Consider the following 14350-nt stretch of genomic DNA (forward strand, 5'->3'; position numbering starts at 1 on the left):
CAGATATTTGGATCTGGTCTTGGATAATCATTTCCGCTTAATATTTTTGGGGTCTTTCTGGTTTTCATTGTTACATTTATAATGTAATAATTATGAAATATATCTTGGTAACCAACTAGGTACATAATTTCATTCAACATTTGGTCCTTGGAGTTGTAGATATGGAACTGATTAATTAGCGGTCAAACAAATTAAATGTATTATAGTTCCTCATGAATGATCAGGGGCTTTATTTTCAGTGGTACTCAAAACTTCACTAGAAGTTTCTGTTGATTTCTATGTTAGTAGCAAGGTACCCTTTACCTTCCAGGATAAGACAACTCTTCAAAAATACTTGGTTTACCATGTGCAGGAAGTTATTTTTTTGCAATAATTTGAATCTCAGACAAGCATTCAGTCTTTCATCACATCAGAGAATACAATTTTCTTGTTGGTCCCAGCTTCCATTATAGGTTTTCTTAAATACAGAGTACCTCCCAGGAACCTTGGAAGTGTAATTTTTCCATAATTTCCATAATAATACATTTTGCTAATTTTGTGAAAACAAAAGAAAAATACAGTTCTTGCATGTTAGTGAGAAGTGCAGGTTTGCTTTACTAGTCATCTCTGAGATTTATGCAAACTTTATATGCCTTGGCTTGACCATTTTTTTGCTTAACTTCCAATTCAACACTGATCTTAGCATATTTATGTTGAACCTTAGTGAATCAGTCTTCTGAAATTTTGTGAGAAGATCCTTTCTCATGGAAGATTGCACCCAGGTTTGACAGAGAAGTAGAAATCCCCCAAATAAATAAGTTCCTACCATTTTCATAAAAATCTGTGTGAGGCTAGAGGAATGAACCATAAGCAGTGTCCCCTCTGAGGAGGATACAGGTTGAATTTTGTCCGTGATACATTCTGCTTTGGTTGTTCCATCCATGTGCTAACAGTTCCAGCTTAGCTACAGCAGATGTTGTCTTTTGCAGGTATGAGAGGAAAGAAAGAATAATAATTATTATGATGGTAGGAAATTAAAAAGATGCAGATTTATCAAATTCATTAGTTTCACTGCTCATGAAACAAGTTGCTTTGTGGCTTTCTTAGTTTTGTGAATTACTGTTTACAAGTCTTCTCACTATAACTACATTTCAGCTTTTGTGCATATTCAATTAGAGAAGTTCAGCTATGGCAGACAAGAATAAAGCATGTTGTATCTATTAAATCCTATGAAAATGAGTGACATTGAATTTGACTACTAATATAATACCGCTGACATCAATCAAGATTAGATAGAAGAATCAAAGCACCAAGAAACTTTCTGAAGTACTAGTGATCATTTTTATTAAAAAAAGTTGGAGTGGCTTGAGTTCACCCTCATCTTTAAGACCTTCCTACTCTAGAAAACCCCAGTGGTTGCTTGTTCTGTTCTTGATTATGCAGTAGATTGAGGCAGTGTTTCTTTTAACTTAAAATGCATGGCCCCATTCTGTGCACGCTAAGCAGATCTCTTTAACGCTAATACTACACTTTTGCAAGTTCTATTCAACTAGAAGATGGCTTGAGGTGAAGCAAACTGGTATGACTGGTGTAGACAGCAGATGACACAAAGCCATGGGTCTGTGGTAAGAAAGAAGCAACTTCAGAATGAATTCCTGGGAAGCAGAAGAAACCTGACTCTTGAGGGAGATGCAGTTATGAAAGACCCAAGATGCCTGTAGTGTTACCTGGACCCCATGGAAGATGGAAGCTTATCAAGAGTGTTGTGGTACTTGCTTGGGAGTTGCAGGATGAGGTGCTAAATAGTTCTGGAATAAAATAACTTCTTTGTGACCCAGCAACAGTGTCGGCAGTGCCTCCTGATCTGACACAGGCCTTCAGGAAAGACTGAAAATACATACCCAGTAAGAAGAGCATTACATTTGCAGGGAGGCTGGTCAGGGGCCAAGCTGTGCTTTACCTTTGCCTACATGCATCCTACATCTGTTTATGAAACTGGCTGATCACGAGGATGTATTTGCCCACCCAGAGTGGTCATCTTTTCTGAGCAATACAGAAATGATCAATCATTATTGGACAAAGGTTAATGCTTTACTCATAAATATAAGGGTACAATAAGAGTTTACTTACAAAAATTTGTAATGCAGCAGATTATGATGTAATGACTCTAAATGAAAACATGCAACTGGATTGTCTGGACTGGACACATACATCTTTCCTACCATGCATTTTCCAGGATATTAATGCAGCGTTTTCTGGTTTAGACTCAAACATTTGATCCACGAATTTGAATTAAGATTATAGTCTTACAAATGCTTGTGTTTCAGAACTGGTTTAGGAGTGGTGCTGTGAAATTTTCACCATTTGACTGAAGTGTTCAAAAATCAAGTTGTTTTTTCTCTTTATTTCTAGAGGAGGAGGTGACATATTTCTCTGCCATGATATCAGTAGCTGTTTTGTGGGCAGTTTATTATGGTTGATCCTAGGAATGGGGTTGTGTTTCATGCTATGATGAACTGGAAGCATAGACAAGATGAGAGCAAACATTCACAATGCTTTCCTCAGAACTAGTGTCCAAACACAATCCATTGCCACTGGTTATCACTCTATTCTGGCGCTGTGGCTGATATTACAAGTCTAAAAGCTTAGATTATCTAGTCCATCCATATAAAGGAAGCAGGAAAGAAAGCAACAAAGATATTCCTGAATTTAAAGGATTTATGTAGCGAAAGAGAGTGTATGTAAGCACAATCAGTAAAAAGTTAAAAAAGTTTAAGTTGGAGTACGTGGAAAGGGAGAACATGTTTCCCAGTTACATCCTCTCCATCTCCATTTTGAACACCCACAGAGTCAGTTTCATGGTTTGTATATTCAACAGAGACTTGTTCTGTGAAATGAATTTAGCAAGCATGTTTTAAGGGATGTGCCTTTCATCTATAAATAATAGCAGTGCTATTCCTGGTTGCCCTATTTTTCCCTTATGTTGGCCTAGTGAAATGATGTGATCAGTTAAAGTATGGTTGTTTTTGTTTGTAAGTTGTATAGCATCAATAACAGCTTTTGAACATACTTTTATCCTTCTCCTTCATCTCCTTCCATCACTGACCTTTATCCCGGAAAGAACTATGCGCATCACATTCTGCAGTCTCTCTTCTGAGACCAACTGAGAACAGTTATAGGATGGTGTGTTAATGGATTCTTTTGTATGCTTCATTTCAAGATATTGACATCCTCTTTGTTTTAACCTAGCCAGTGAGAAACAGCAGGAGAAGACTAGCAGAGGAAGCTGTTCTGACTATTGATTTTCTTGTGCCTTTTGGTGGTTCATTAATTCCTCTAACAATTGCTTCTTAGGTAGCTGTCCGGGTGTGACCATTACTAGCCCGCAGAATAGGCCCTGTCGTGGCTGGATGAAGCCATAGCTGATAATGTCAACTTTACCTTCTGCATTCTTCTATCTATGAGTTATTCATTTAGCATGGAAGCAATATTGAGCTCTTTACAAATAGTGAAATACCTTCATTTTGAATATGACATTCTTGTTCTTCCACAGTATGTGTAGGTGCCAGAAGAGTATAAGCCAGCTGTTTCACAGGAGAGACAAGAGCGGTTAGACAAATAGAACATTGCAAAAATTAGCCCTGTGCATGAATTGTTCATATGGAAACAGTATGTTCAATTTTGTTTCACTAGTATTGACTGGTATTGCTATTATGTCCCTACCAGCTATATTAGAATTCAAAACTGTCTAGTACTGTGTACCATGACTGTTAGAAAGCACCAGGCTGGAGTGAGGGTCTTAGTAATTTCAAAACCTCTAGGATGTCTCATTTTACTGTGAGCTAGAAAATGGTGCATGTTGGAAGGAAATAGGCAAATCACTGTTGTGTAGAAGTTGAGTAAGGCAGTACTGAAAATAGAACAGTAATTGTAAAGCTATTTCTGGCACTGCTTTTCTTGCTTATGAGTCCCTCTTGTCCCTGTAATTTCTGAGAAAGATAGCTGTGATAATAAATTTGTAAGAAAAAATTGCTGATTTTATTCCAGAAGTAATTATATCACAAAAAAGTCTGCATGTAGTTATTCTATATAGGGTTTGGGTTTTTTGTTTTGTTTTCACAACACAGGTGAAGATCACAGTAGAACTTCTAGGACACCACATAATTTTCCAGATGGCTTTTTTGAGTCTGTTCAGAGCCATAGAATACAATCGGAAGGCTGTAGTTCACAGAGGGAAAAATGATATGTGCACTGTCCATAACCCATATTTGTTTAAAGTTGTCTTTTATATCAAACAATACATGTAGTCTGTTTGTCTTAGGGATACTGTTAACAGGTGATAATATGCAATCATTGATTCTAATGTTGATCTTACAGGGAAATATTTTCTTTAAATGTAGATAAAAGTTAATTGCACATTTGCCTGACTGCCATCTAAGTTAGTCTGTCATGCCTGGTCTGACTTAATTTGTTCCGACTGTTAAGGGTTTTCAAAATAGAAAAATAAAAAAACCCAGGTGTTACGAAGAAACCCATGAAATTTTCTTTATTGATAGAGAATATCTCTTTTCATGGACAAATGTAAGAAACAATGCCAATGGCTGAAGCCTGTTAATAATTTTTTGTCTCTCCCTGTTGTCCTGGCTGGTCAACTTTTATAAGATTTATTTTAAGTTAGTATATTATCTCTGCTTTAAAAAAAAAAAAAAAAAAAAATCATGCTATTTACCCCTGTTTCAGCCTGAGTGCAGTTTGACTAGACTCCATCAAGTTGTCCCTACTTTTGCTTTGCATTCTGTCTCTTCCCAAGTATGCAAAACAGGGTTTGGTAGAGTGCTGTGGGCTTGTTGATAGCATGTAGTCATTCCTCAAATGGCATTAGTATGTGCAGTCCCAAATAGCTTTGTGTAAGATGTTCCCCATCCAGTAGAGTTAATTGCCAAAGTGTAATTTTTCAGCATCTGGTATGGGCTATTTCGCTTGCCTGCATGGAACAGATTTAACTGCTGAGGAGTTTTCTCCAGCTGGTGGCAGAAATCATGAAATACTTGTAATCAGTAGGTCTCTAACAGGTTGAGGCTCCCTCTGGGGAGGGCATTGCTAAGTTTTTCACAGCTAGAAGTTACTCTCTAGACATCATTTCAAAGCCCAGAGAGGTGTGAGGCCTGACGTGGGGGGAGTGAAAGGAGAAATTTCTTCCTAAAGAAATTTCAGCTTCAGCATTTTAGTGTTAAGGTCTTCTGAATATGGGATCGTTGTAAAAGTGGTTGCATTCATACGTAACTTTTCACTGTAGAAATAAAAAGTAAATGGCAGCCCTTGTTAAACAAGGGCATTTTATTTTGTGAAGCTTAGCAAATCAGGAAATAGAAAAAGAAAAGCACAAATTCACTTTACAACTTCAGCTTTTTCCTCTAATGTTTATGTTTTGTGTTTAAAAAAAAAATCCAGATTTTACAATATTGAAGATAATAGCAGATACTGTTCTTTTGCTTTTTTTTACTGTAAAATATACACATCTATCATTGGAATGTCATAAGGGTTACTGTCCTGTGTGCAATGGGCACTTTCACTGGTGGCAGATGTAGTACCTCATTTAGACATGTATTGCTTGAGCTCAAGAAGAGGCTGTTTTAGTTTAAGCAGAAGAGGTTTATGGTACATATTTGGTAAATCTGATTCCGTGTAATGCATAAACATGCTACCTGTAAATGCTGCCTTGTTATCACAATGCATAGAAGTGCTCACTCACTAAAATTTTTCTTCAGTCCTCCACCAGGACTCCATCTGTAACAAGTTTGCGTTAGATATTATTTTGTCAACATTGTCTTCTGGTATAAAGAAATGTTAATGTATTTCAAAAATTTGGAGTAACCATTTTAAGGGTTACTTGTTAATTAGAACAAAAGCAGGCAATGACACTAGATTGTTTTGTTTTGTTTTAAGGAAAAACGTATTTATCCACAACAGCTGCTTGGAGGGAAGCATCATTATAAATATTCCGTTGGTACAAAGAGTGCCATGCATCATTTTCTGGACAATCTGTGTGATAGGGTAGTTATTATAGTGACAGTGAAATAAATATCAGTCTTTTTTCCTTTTTATTTTTTTTTGTAAGGTTGCATCAAAGCTGTTTGCAGTCTATTCTTCTCTGTTTCTTTGCACATGAACATCTGTAGCATTTCTCCTAAAGCATTTAAATCACACATGTTCAATATGTTGGGGGTTTTTTTTAACCTGAGATGCAACTGTTCTAATTTATGTTTGTATTCACTACCACCCCCCACCCTGCAAGCAAACCTTGCTCTTAAGGTTGGCTTATCAGGAGCTACATGTCTGTGGCTGCTGTCTTCAGTGCATGTAATACAGTCTGTTCACTGATTTCAGAGCAGTCTTTCACCTGACCTGCTTCTCTGTTGAGGTGCTAACTATATGCGTTTGGAATACTGTTCTTTATTTGCGGCATGCTGTATTGGATCCAAGTAGTGAGAAACTGTCCTAATAACTTACGCTGTTGACCCACAACAGATAAATGGCACCGACTCTAGCTTTTTTTCCCCCTTCCCTTCTTTTTCCTTCTTTTCTTTGCCTTTGTTTAGTCAAGGGACCAAAGCAATTTGATATATTATTTGGCACCATCTTTGGCGCAAATACAGTTTTAACGAAGGAAGGAGATAGTTTTTCTCTAGATGTGTCTGCCATTGTTTAAAAAAAGATTATATTTCTTCTAACCTGACTTTGGTAACAGCCATGTTTTGCATCTGCTATATGGTAAATTAATTTAAGAACATGTAGACATTTTGTCTTAGGGTCTAAAGGAATTTTTAAATTTCTTCTGGAAAGGAACAAAGCATGCAAATGAGTTTATACATATGCTTCCATTTTGAATATTTCACATGTACTGCATGTGAATTTGCACACAGTTTATTTTCTTCTTTATCATGAACAGAAAGCACAATTATTTCTTCAATTAGATAGAAGAGCTGCTGCTTCATTCCTTACTAATTTATCAGTTTCCTCAGCCAGGCTCACATTTCTTTCTGACTAAATTTCTCATGCCAGGCAGTTGTCACTGATGCTGGAAATGGTGAAGAGGTAAATGAGACAGGAGATTTTTCAAATCATTTCAAGCAGGTTTGCAGATATCAGACATGCTTAAAAAGAAATGGCTCAAACCTTAAAATGAAAGTGTATGTTTGAGGTGCTAGTTGATCCATCTCCAAAAATCAAGAGCTGTTGCAATCAGCAATGGTGGTGTCTTCAATTGCTTTTGTCAAGATCACTTTCTTATTTTTCTCCTTCAGTTTGTTCACGGATCACAGACTTTACATCTCCTAGTTAAGTGTACAGATAGCTGAAGTGGTCTGACCACCTACTGACAGCTACCAAATGGGCAAATATTATTCTTTCTTAGAGAAACCATAAACCAGTCAGCTTCCCTAATGATGAGTTATATAAGAAGGTTAAGTTAATCTCATCTTAAATTTCATCTTTCCTTTCTTTAATTCCAGTTCAGGGGCAAGATCTAGGTTCTCACTACTTGAAATGAAATCCTAAAATGGTATCGTCATTTTCATAATCACCAGAACTTTCTGTCTGTGTAATCCCAAGGGTGGACAAGTCCTCTGCATAGGCTTCAGTGATCCATACATCACTCAGGAGTGTTTGGGGAAACGACTCCCCTGACCAGGAGATAGCCTGAAGATGGAGGTGCAGTCAGACAGTGTAGCTGACCATAACACACTCTGACTGAAATACAGAGATAGAGACAAGTGCAATTGTTGAGAAACATCTCCAATGATGAACGTCACGCCAGTGGTGTACCTGCTGCCTATTATCAAGTTAGTTTGTATTTTATGATACCAGCCAGCCCAGTCTTAACTTTTATTAAACTAGTTATACATAGCCCTGTTGTAGATATATCAGGTATGATGAGGTGTTACACCTACTGAATGCCTGTCTGGCAATTATCCAGGGAGCATTAGATAAAAATATGTTAAAAGCATGTCATGGCTTTTTAATGCACAAGAAATTGGGCCTCATTTCACGAGCCATGTTAAACCAATTGTGTAAAATGTCCATTAAAGAGCATGTAGTAGAGGGAGGGAACAGATTTTGTCAGAACTTGTTAAAACATGTTCAGAATGATGCAGTGTGTGGGGCAATGTTTGAAGCAAACAATACATACAGCAAAGGAAGTAAAGAGAAGTGGTCCCCAGAGTTTTCCTTCCATTCCTTCATTTAGTGATCTTATATTTCTGTCTGGTTTTCATTTGTGATTGTATCTGTACTTCTTCTCAAATTAAGACAATATTTTTCTTTATCATAAGATACCTTCTTTAGTACAGAGTTACTTAGGGCTTTCCACTGTGTGTGTGTCTGCTTTGTTTTCCAGGAAGCCATTGTATGGATTGTTTCAATATAATTCCAGTATGATTGGACTAGAATCATTAGCCGATCCCTCAGATACCTGGGAAATTATAGAGACTATTGGGAAAGGCACTTACGGTAAAGTTTATAAGGTTGCCAATAAGAAAGATGGGAGTCTGGCAGCAGTAAAGATTCTGGATCCTATCAGTGTAAGTAAAAACTATTAAACTGTAACGTCATTGTTAATTTAAAAGAATTTTCAAACAGAGTTGAAATGTAAATCAAATGTGTAAGATATTGAAAGCCTCCTGAAGTGAACAATTTTGCAGAATGCATTGACAGAAGCAGTTTGGTACCAGCACCTGAAAGCTGCAACTTACAAGTTCATCATCTTGTGTGTTACCCAAAGACAGCACTTGCCTAGTTTCTTTTTTAGGTCAATGTAATTCTGCTGGTACAAATTTAGGTATCTGTGCTTGGAGCATGCAAATGATAAGAAGGCATAGAGGCATTCCTCTTAGGGGCCTGCTACAGCAGGGAAAATACAAGATGCCGTTAATCTTAATATTCTTACTTTATTCTGTGTACTCCCTAAAAGAATTACTTTTCCCATCACAGAAGTACTGTGAACTTTAGGATATTTTATCGTTATCTTTTATAAGTGGATAATACTGCAAAGCAATAGTTAAGATAAAAACAGAAGAAGAGCATAGCCCAAATTCTCAGAGGTAGTTCTGTGCCAGCTCCAGTTTTAGTGGGTATTAAATGCCTAGCTTCCCTTGAGAACCAAGGCTCTAGTTTCCACTGGAAGATTTAATTGGGAGCTGCTCAGGTTGGGTCAAGCTGGAGTTTGATCATGACAGCTGGGTTAAAATATTTGCTAAAAAAGTTACATTTCTGTCATCTACCACTACTGAAATTCATCTTGGTTTTCTCTTGTATAAATCTGAAGAAGGTAATAAATAAGAGGATATCCTTTTTAGCAAAATGCAAAAAAAGGAAAATACATGTAAGAGCTTCAATTTTCTAATAGTCACAGTCTGTGCAGAAACAAGGAAAGATTCAGTGCTTAAGAACTGTTCTGAGTTGTGGCCCGTGTGCTGATATTGAACAGTATTTTGTAATTGTCACAGAATTCTTTCATTAACAAATATTTAGTAACATTTGCCTATTTCATGGGTTTTGTTTTGTCTCTCTTCAATTGTTTCTGGTGTATGTCTTTTCCTCATAAGAATGTCTTTGTTTTTACTGATGTCCCCTTTGAGGTTTTGTGAAATTGTTCTCTCTTTGGTCCCATCTGATGACGATAGAAAAAAGAATGAGTCAAAGTTTCATGTATTTACATTTATCTTACACATTAAAAATATGCATGTCTAAAACAGGTTAGAAGATAATACATGTGTAAATTTCTTATTTAGACAACTGAGCAAAGTTAAGCATAATTTTTACCTTTCTGGTTAAGTATATTATGCACTGAAAGAATCCTTGAGGAACAACTGCTTGCTTTACACAGACTTCACGTTTCTGTATGTAAAAAAAGCAAAAGTGGCATGATTTGGTGTGGATTAAATTTACAGTATTGTGTGAGTACTTTCAGCTGCATTACAGTAAAATCATTTAAAAGTACAAACTAATTAAAAAATGGGGTTTTTTATCCATGAGAGTTTTTTCTTGCTTTGTACGGACTTACTGTGTTTATATGTTCTGTCTGTTTGTGGTTTTTTTTTTAGGATGTAGATGAAGAAATTGAAGCAGAATATAATATTTTGCAGTTTCTTCCCAATCATCCTAATGTTGTTAGATTTTATGGGATGTTTTACAAAGCAGATCAATATGTGGGAGGACAGCTCTGGCTAGTACTTGAGGTAAAAACATTTTGATAATGTTACGTCTTAACTAGGAAATGTTGGGTTTCTGTTTTTTATTGCTAGAAGAGTCACAGGCTTTCATGATTCTCTGACTGGGGCCGTTAATCAAAGGACTGGTGATAGATGATGTCTGGTAGCCTACTGTTGAAAATCACTTCCCAACTTAAAGTTTGTTTAGTAGGGAATGTCCTTGCATTTTACTTCTGTTCAAGTTGCTACGTTCTGCCTCCAAGACAAGCAAATCCTTTTGGTAAGAATGGTTTGCCGAAAAGCAGCTTTATTTTTTTCATGTTGGAGGAAACATTAGATAAGACATCTCTCTCAATTTACGGAGAGCTCAAGCACTTTAGAAGTGCAGAAGATTATGAAGTAGTAACATGGAGGACAGTTAACAAACATGCTGCCTGTTGCAAATGTGAACAGAGAAAATGTAATGGGAAAGTCTGTTTTATGGTAATTTAAAACTAGAGGCTGGTTGTTGTTGAAGACCTAGCAACAGAAATGCCTTTTATTAACTCTTCTTGTTCAGTGGCAATCAGTATTCTTGCAATGCAAAATGTATTTTGGTGGTCTTGTTGCCAGTTAAGTGACTGACGAAGATTCTTGTGAGATGGGGATTTCTTCTAGATCTTTTCTAGGCTTAATCGATACAGAGCTTTGCACAGACTGATGAGCAGTAACAGACCATTCAAACATTTCTCTCTTATAACTAGAGCAGTAAAAGTTAGCATTCACTTTTTAATTACTGATCATTTTTGAAATTCCACTCCCTGTTCTTGAATGGTGACTAGAATCAGAATAGGGAATCTTTATTTCCACTTCAAGTTGTGGAATACCAACAATACATCGAACTTCTATGTTCTGCAGAATTATGTAGCTTGAATGAAAACTTTTGGATGTGTTTCATCTTAAATTTCAGTAACTATTAAAAAAGGAGCTTTAGTGTTTTTGTTTGGGTGTTGTTTATTTACTGGATGCCTGCTGGCTTTGTGTTGAGTTTGGGCTTGGTTTCCCATGTGTGTTCTTTTTTAATACAAGTGTAGCATATCCACCAGATGCATCACATGTAGTATTCCATATAATAAAACTTTGTAAAGCAAAATCGTGACATATTCTATGTAACAAAATTGAATGTAGAATTTGAGAAAGTTAGGTGTTTGTACAGACCTTATCAAATAAGTGTGTTCATTACAGATTTTTTTTGGTGCATATTATCCAAAGTTTTAAAGCAATTTGATATTAAAAAAAATGTGTTTTCCTTATACAGATAAATCTACCAGACAAGGCAAACTATTTCTTGCCTTGGAATTTACATGCAAATTTATGTATTCATAGTCATTACTTTTTGTATTATAAATTAAGGACACTTTTTCAGTAAAAGGGAATATACAAAGTATTCAGACTTTGATCCCTCAGTCTTTGATGAAATATATTCATGGTGACTTCCAAAATTTGTAATAAAAAGGTGGGTTTTTTTTTTCTTTAGGTGCAATTTTGCCATGTTTGCTCACTACAAGCAGGACCTTACTTTGATAAATGCCTAGGTAGGGTAGCAAAAGTGGACCCCTTAAATATTTTTATGATGATGCAATTCTCAAATAGGTGTAGCACAGACAACTGTAAAGCAAGCTTCCCTACTTTCCCATCTAAATGTGCATCAGTCCACTTTTTAAAGTATTACCATTAGATATAAAGTGGTAATGAAATTTACAAGTTCATTTTGTCCCAGATCTTTGCTGACTGTCAAGAACAGTGTCACTGACAGCTGCAATAGTGTTTGTGGGATATATTTATTTTCAGAGTCAGTCTTTCATTTAACATATGCTACCAAACAGCTGTCAGTCTGTATCATTTTTCAGTCACAACCAGCTTCGGGTTTTTTTAAGTGAGGGCATACTTTTCTATGTTTTATTTGCAGGCCAGAGATAAGTTTAGTACAGCCTGTCTCAATAGAACATTTAGTGCAATGAAAGCAAAAACCAAAAATCTTTGACTTAATGGGTTGTTAGCAAATGGTTAAGCATCGAAACAAAAACATCTACTTTCTTGAGATGATGAAGTTCTCCTGTAAATACATTTGATGATTGATATTGAGCTGAATGCTCCTACCTAATTGATTAAAAAAAAAAAAAAAATTCCCTGCTAATGAATTAAAAAGTAAAATCAAATTCCTTCAGAACTCATCAATGTTTTCAGTCATGAAATTTTGCTTCAGGAACTTATTTACATAAAGAATGTCTTGTTTATCATGTGATCTGGTCCCTTCCATGAACAAAAACTTTAGTGAAATTTTTTGATGCAAGGGGAAGTTAGTAATAAATGAAGGAAAATATCGACATATCACAGACATTAGTGATTGAACTGATACACAATTCATAAAAACTATTTGAGAGATGCAAAACTTGAGAGTTTGTAGAACTTCTGTTTTCATAGCATTCTCCTGATTTACGCTGTAGTATTTTAAACTTAGTACTGATAATGTAGAAAGAACTTGTTTGAAATGCATGTGATTTCTGTATGACAGAAATGTTGGTAAGGGTGCTGGGCTACAAAAACAGGTCTAGAGGAGAAAATCCAGTGAAAGGCAGGCAATCAGTTCTCCCATCATTTTTTTGGTCGAATAATTGTGAACATTAAAGTAAGAAAAGGACAGAGAAAGAGGAGAAAGGAAAGAGGCGAATAACTGCTTGGAAGGGCATGGACAGTAAACTAATGGTGTGGGTGAAAATATATTTACAAAGATTCTAATTTTACTTTTTCTCCTCCTCTTTTGATGTGTGGCAGCCCATTAGTGGGAAATGCTTGCAAGAAGCTGCTTTTCTGGATCAGAATGTTTCAGCTCAGTTGTTGGCAGCACATGCCATCAAATCTGAGTATAGAGATATGGCTTCTGTCTACTTTATATTGCCTGCCAGCAGGAGCATTGATGGAGTGAAAGTTTAAAATGACTGTAATTTGTTGCCTCCCAGTTATCAAGAGCATCAATCTTTTCTGTCTGGCCTTTTTGCACAAAAGCAGTTTTTCAAGAAGGCAATGCATGTATTATTTTGAAAATCCTCTTTTAACAACAAAATACATTCCTGTTAATAATATTTTGAATTTTAATTACATTTTATAAATTACACTTTATAATCTTTGGTTTTCACTTCCCTCCCCCCACCCAGGCTGCTGTGATTTATTATTAACATTGCTAATAAAATATATTCTAAGGTAAGGTGACAACGTAAATAATTGCAAGGTAAAAATCTAGTTGTTCCCAGACTTGTGTTGTAGTGCAGTTTTGCACAGTAGGTGTTTACAGCCTAAACAAGTATATTGAGTAACTGAAGACTTGTTTTGCTTCCCCCGCCCCTCGCAACTCCCCCCTTTACAGCTGTGCAATGGAGGTTCTGTCACAGAGCTTGTCAAAGGCCTGCTGAAGTGTGGCCGACGGTTGGATGAAGCTATAATCTCATACATCTTATATGGTGCTCTCTTGGTAAGGATGTTCACTGGGCTTGTAATGACAGCAGAGGGTGCAATTTACTCATCTCATACATACATTTTCCATTTATAAAGTATGATGATGTTGACAATATTATGCAGGCTATTATAGCAGCAGGGGTTGTATCAAGCATGTAATCCAGTGGACAGATGTTTTTATAGAGTATGTGCAGATTGTCTTCATTACATTCCCTAATAGTAGGGTAATTGTTTTTAAATAAGGGAGTAAACTTATTTTTGTTACTACTGGCATATAGGGCCTTCAGCATTTACACAATAACCGGATCATTCATCGTGATGTGAAAGGGAACAACATTCTCCTGACAACAGAAGGTGGAGTCAAGCTCGTTGACTTTGGTAATGACCACTTCCCATTTGTTTTCCTGATACATGCAGTTTAGCCAAAGGCATCTGTTTATTTTCCCCTGGGAAGGCAGAATGCCATAGTGAGAGACTTTTTCAGAAGGATACTTGGAATTATTTTAAGGAAAATGGAGAAGGAACCTGATACAGCAAGAATAAAAATTCTAACAGAAAATCAGTAATAGACTTTTAGCTCAAAAGCTTAAACATAATAATTAAAAATAGTTCTGAAGGTACCATTTTATTTACAGAGCTCTTTTGCATTTCACAAGGAATGTCAGTTTCAG

At 36.2% G+C, this 14350-nt stretch overlaps 1 protein-coding gene across 1 annotated transcript in view; it reads left to right on the forward strand.

Moving 5' to 3' along the window:
* Positions 1–1167: 1167 nt before the first annotated feature.
* The window catches only part of MYO3B (myosin IIIB), a 197646-nt gene continuing 184463 nt past the window's right edge, over positions 1168–14350 (forward strand). Inside the window, exons 1-6 of the mRNA XM_075710689.1 lie at positions 1168–1189; positions 1287–1305; positions 8375–8558; positions 10080–10214; positions 13591–13695; positions 13958–14057. Of these exons, the coding sequence (XP_075566804.1) occupies positions 1168–1189; positions 1287–1305; positions 8375–8558; positions 10080–10214; positions 13591–13695; positions 13958–14057 (565 nt within the window). The remainder of the gene's footprint in view (positions 1190–1286; positions 1306–8374; positions 8559–10079; positions 10215–13590; positions 13696–13957; positions 14058–14350) is intronic.

The sequence above is a fragment of the Pelecanus crispus genome, chromosome 5 (genome assembly GCF_030463565.1).
Source record: "Pelecanus crispus isolate bPelCri1 chromosome 5, bPelCri1.pri, whole genome shotgun sequence".
Lineage (NCBI taxonomy): Eukaryota > Metazoa > Chordata > Aves > Pelecaniformes > Pelecanidae > Pelecanus > Pelecanus crispus.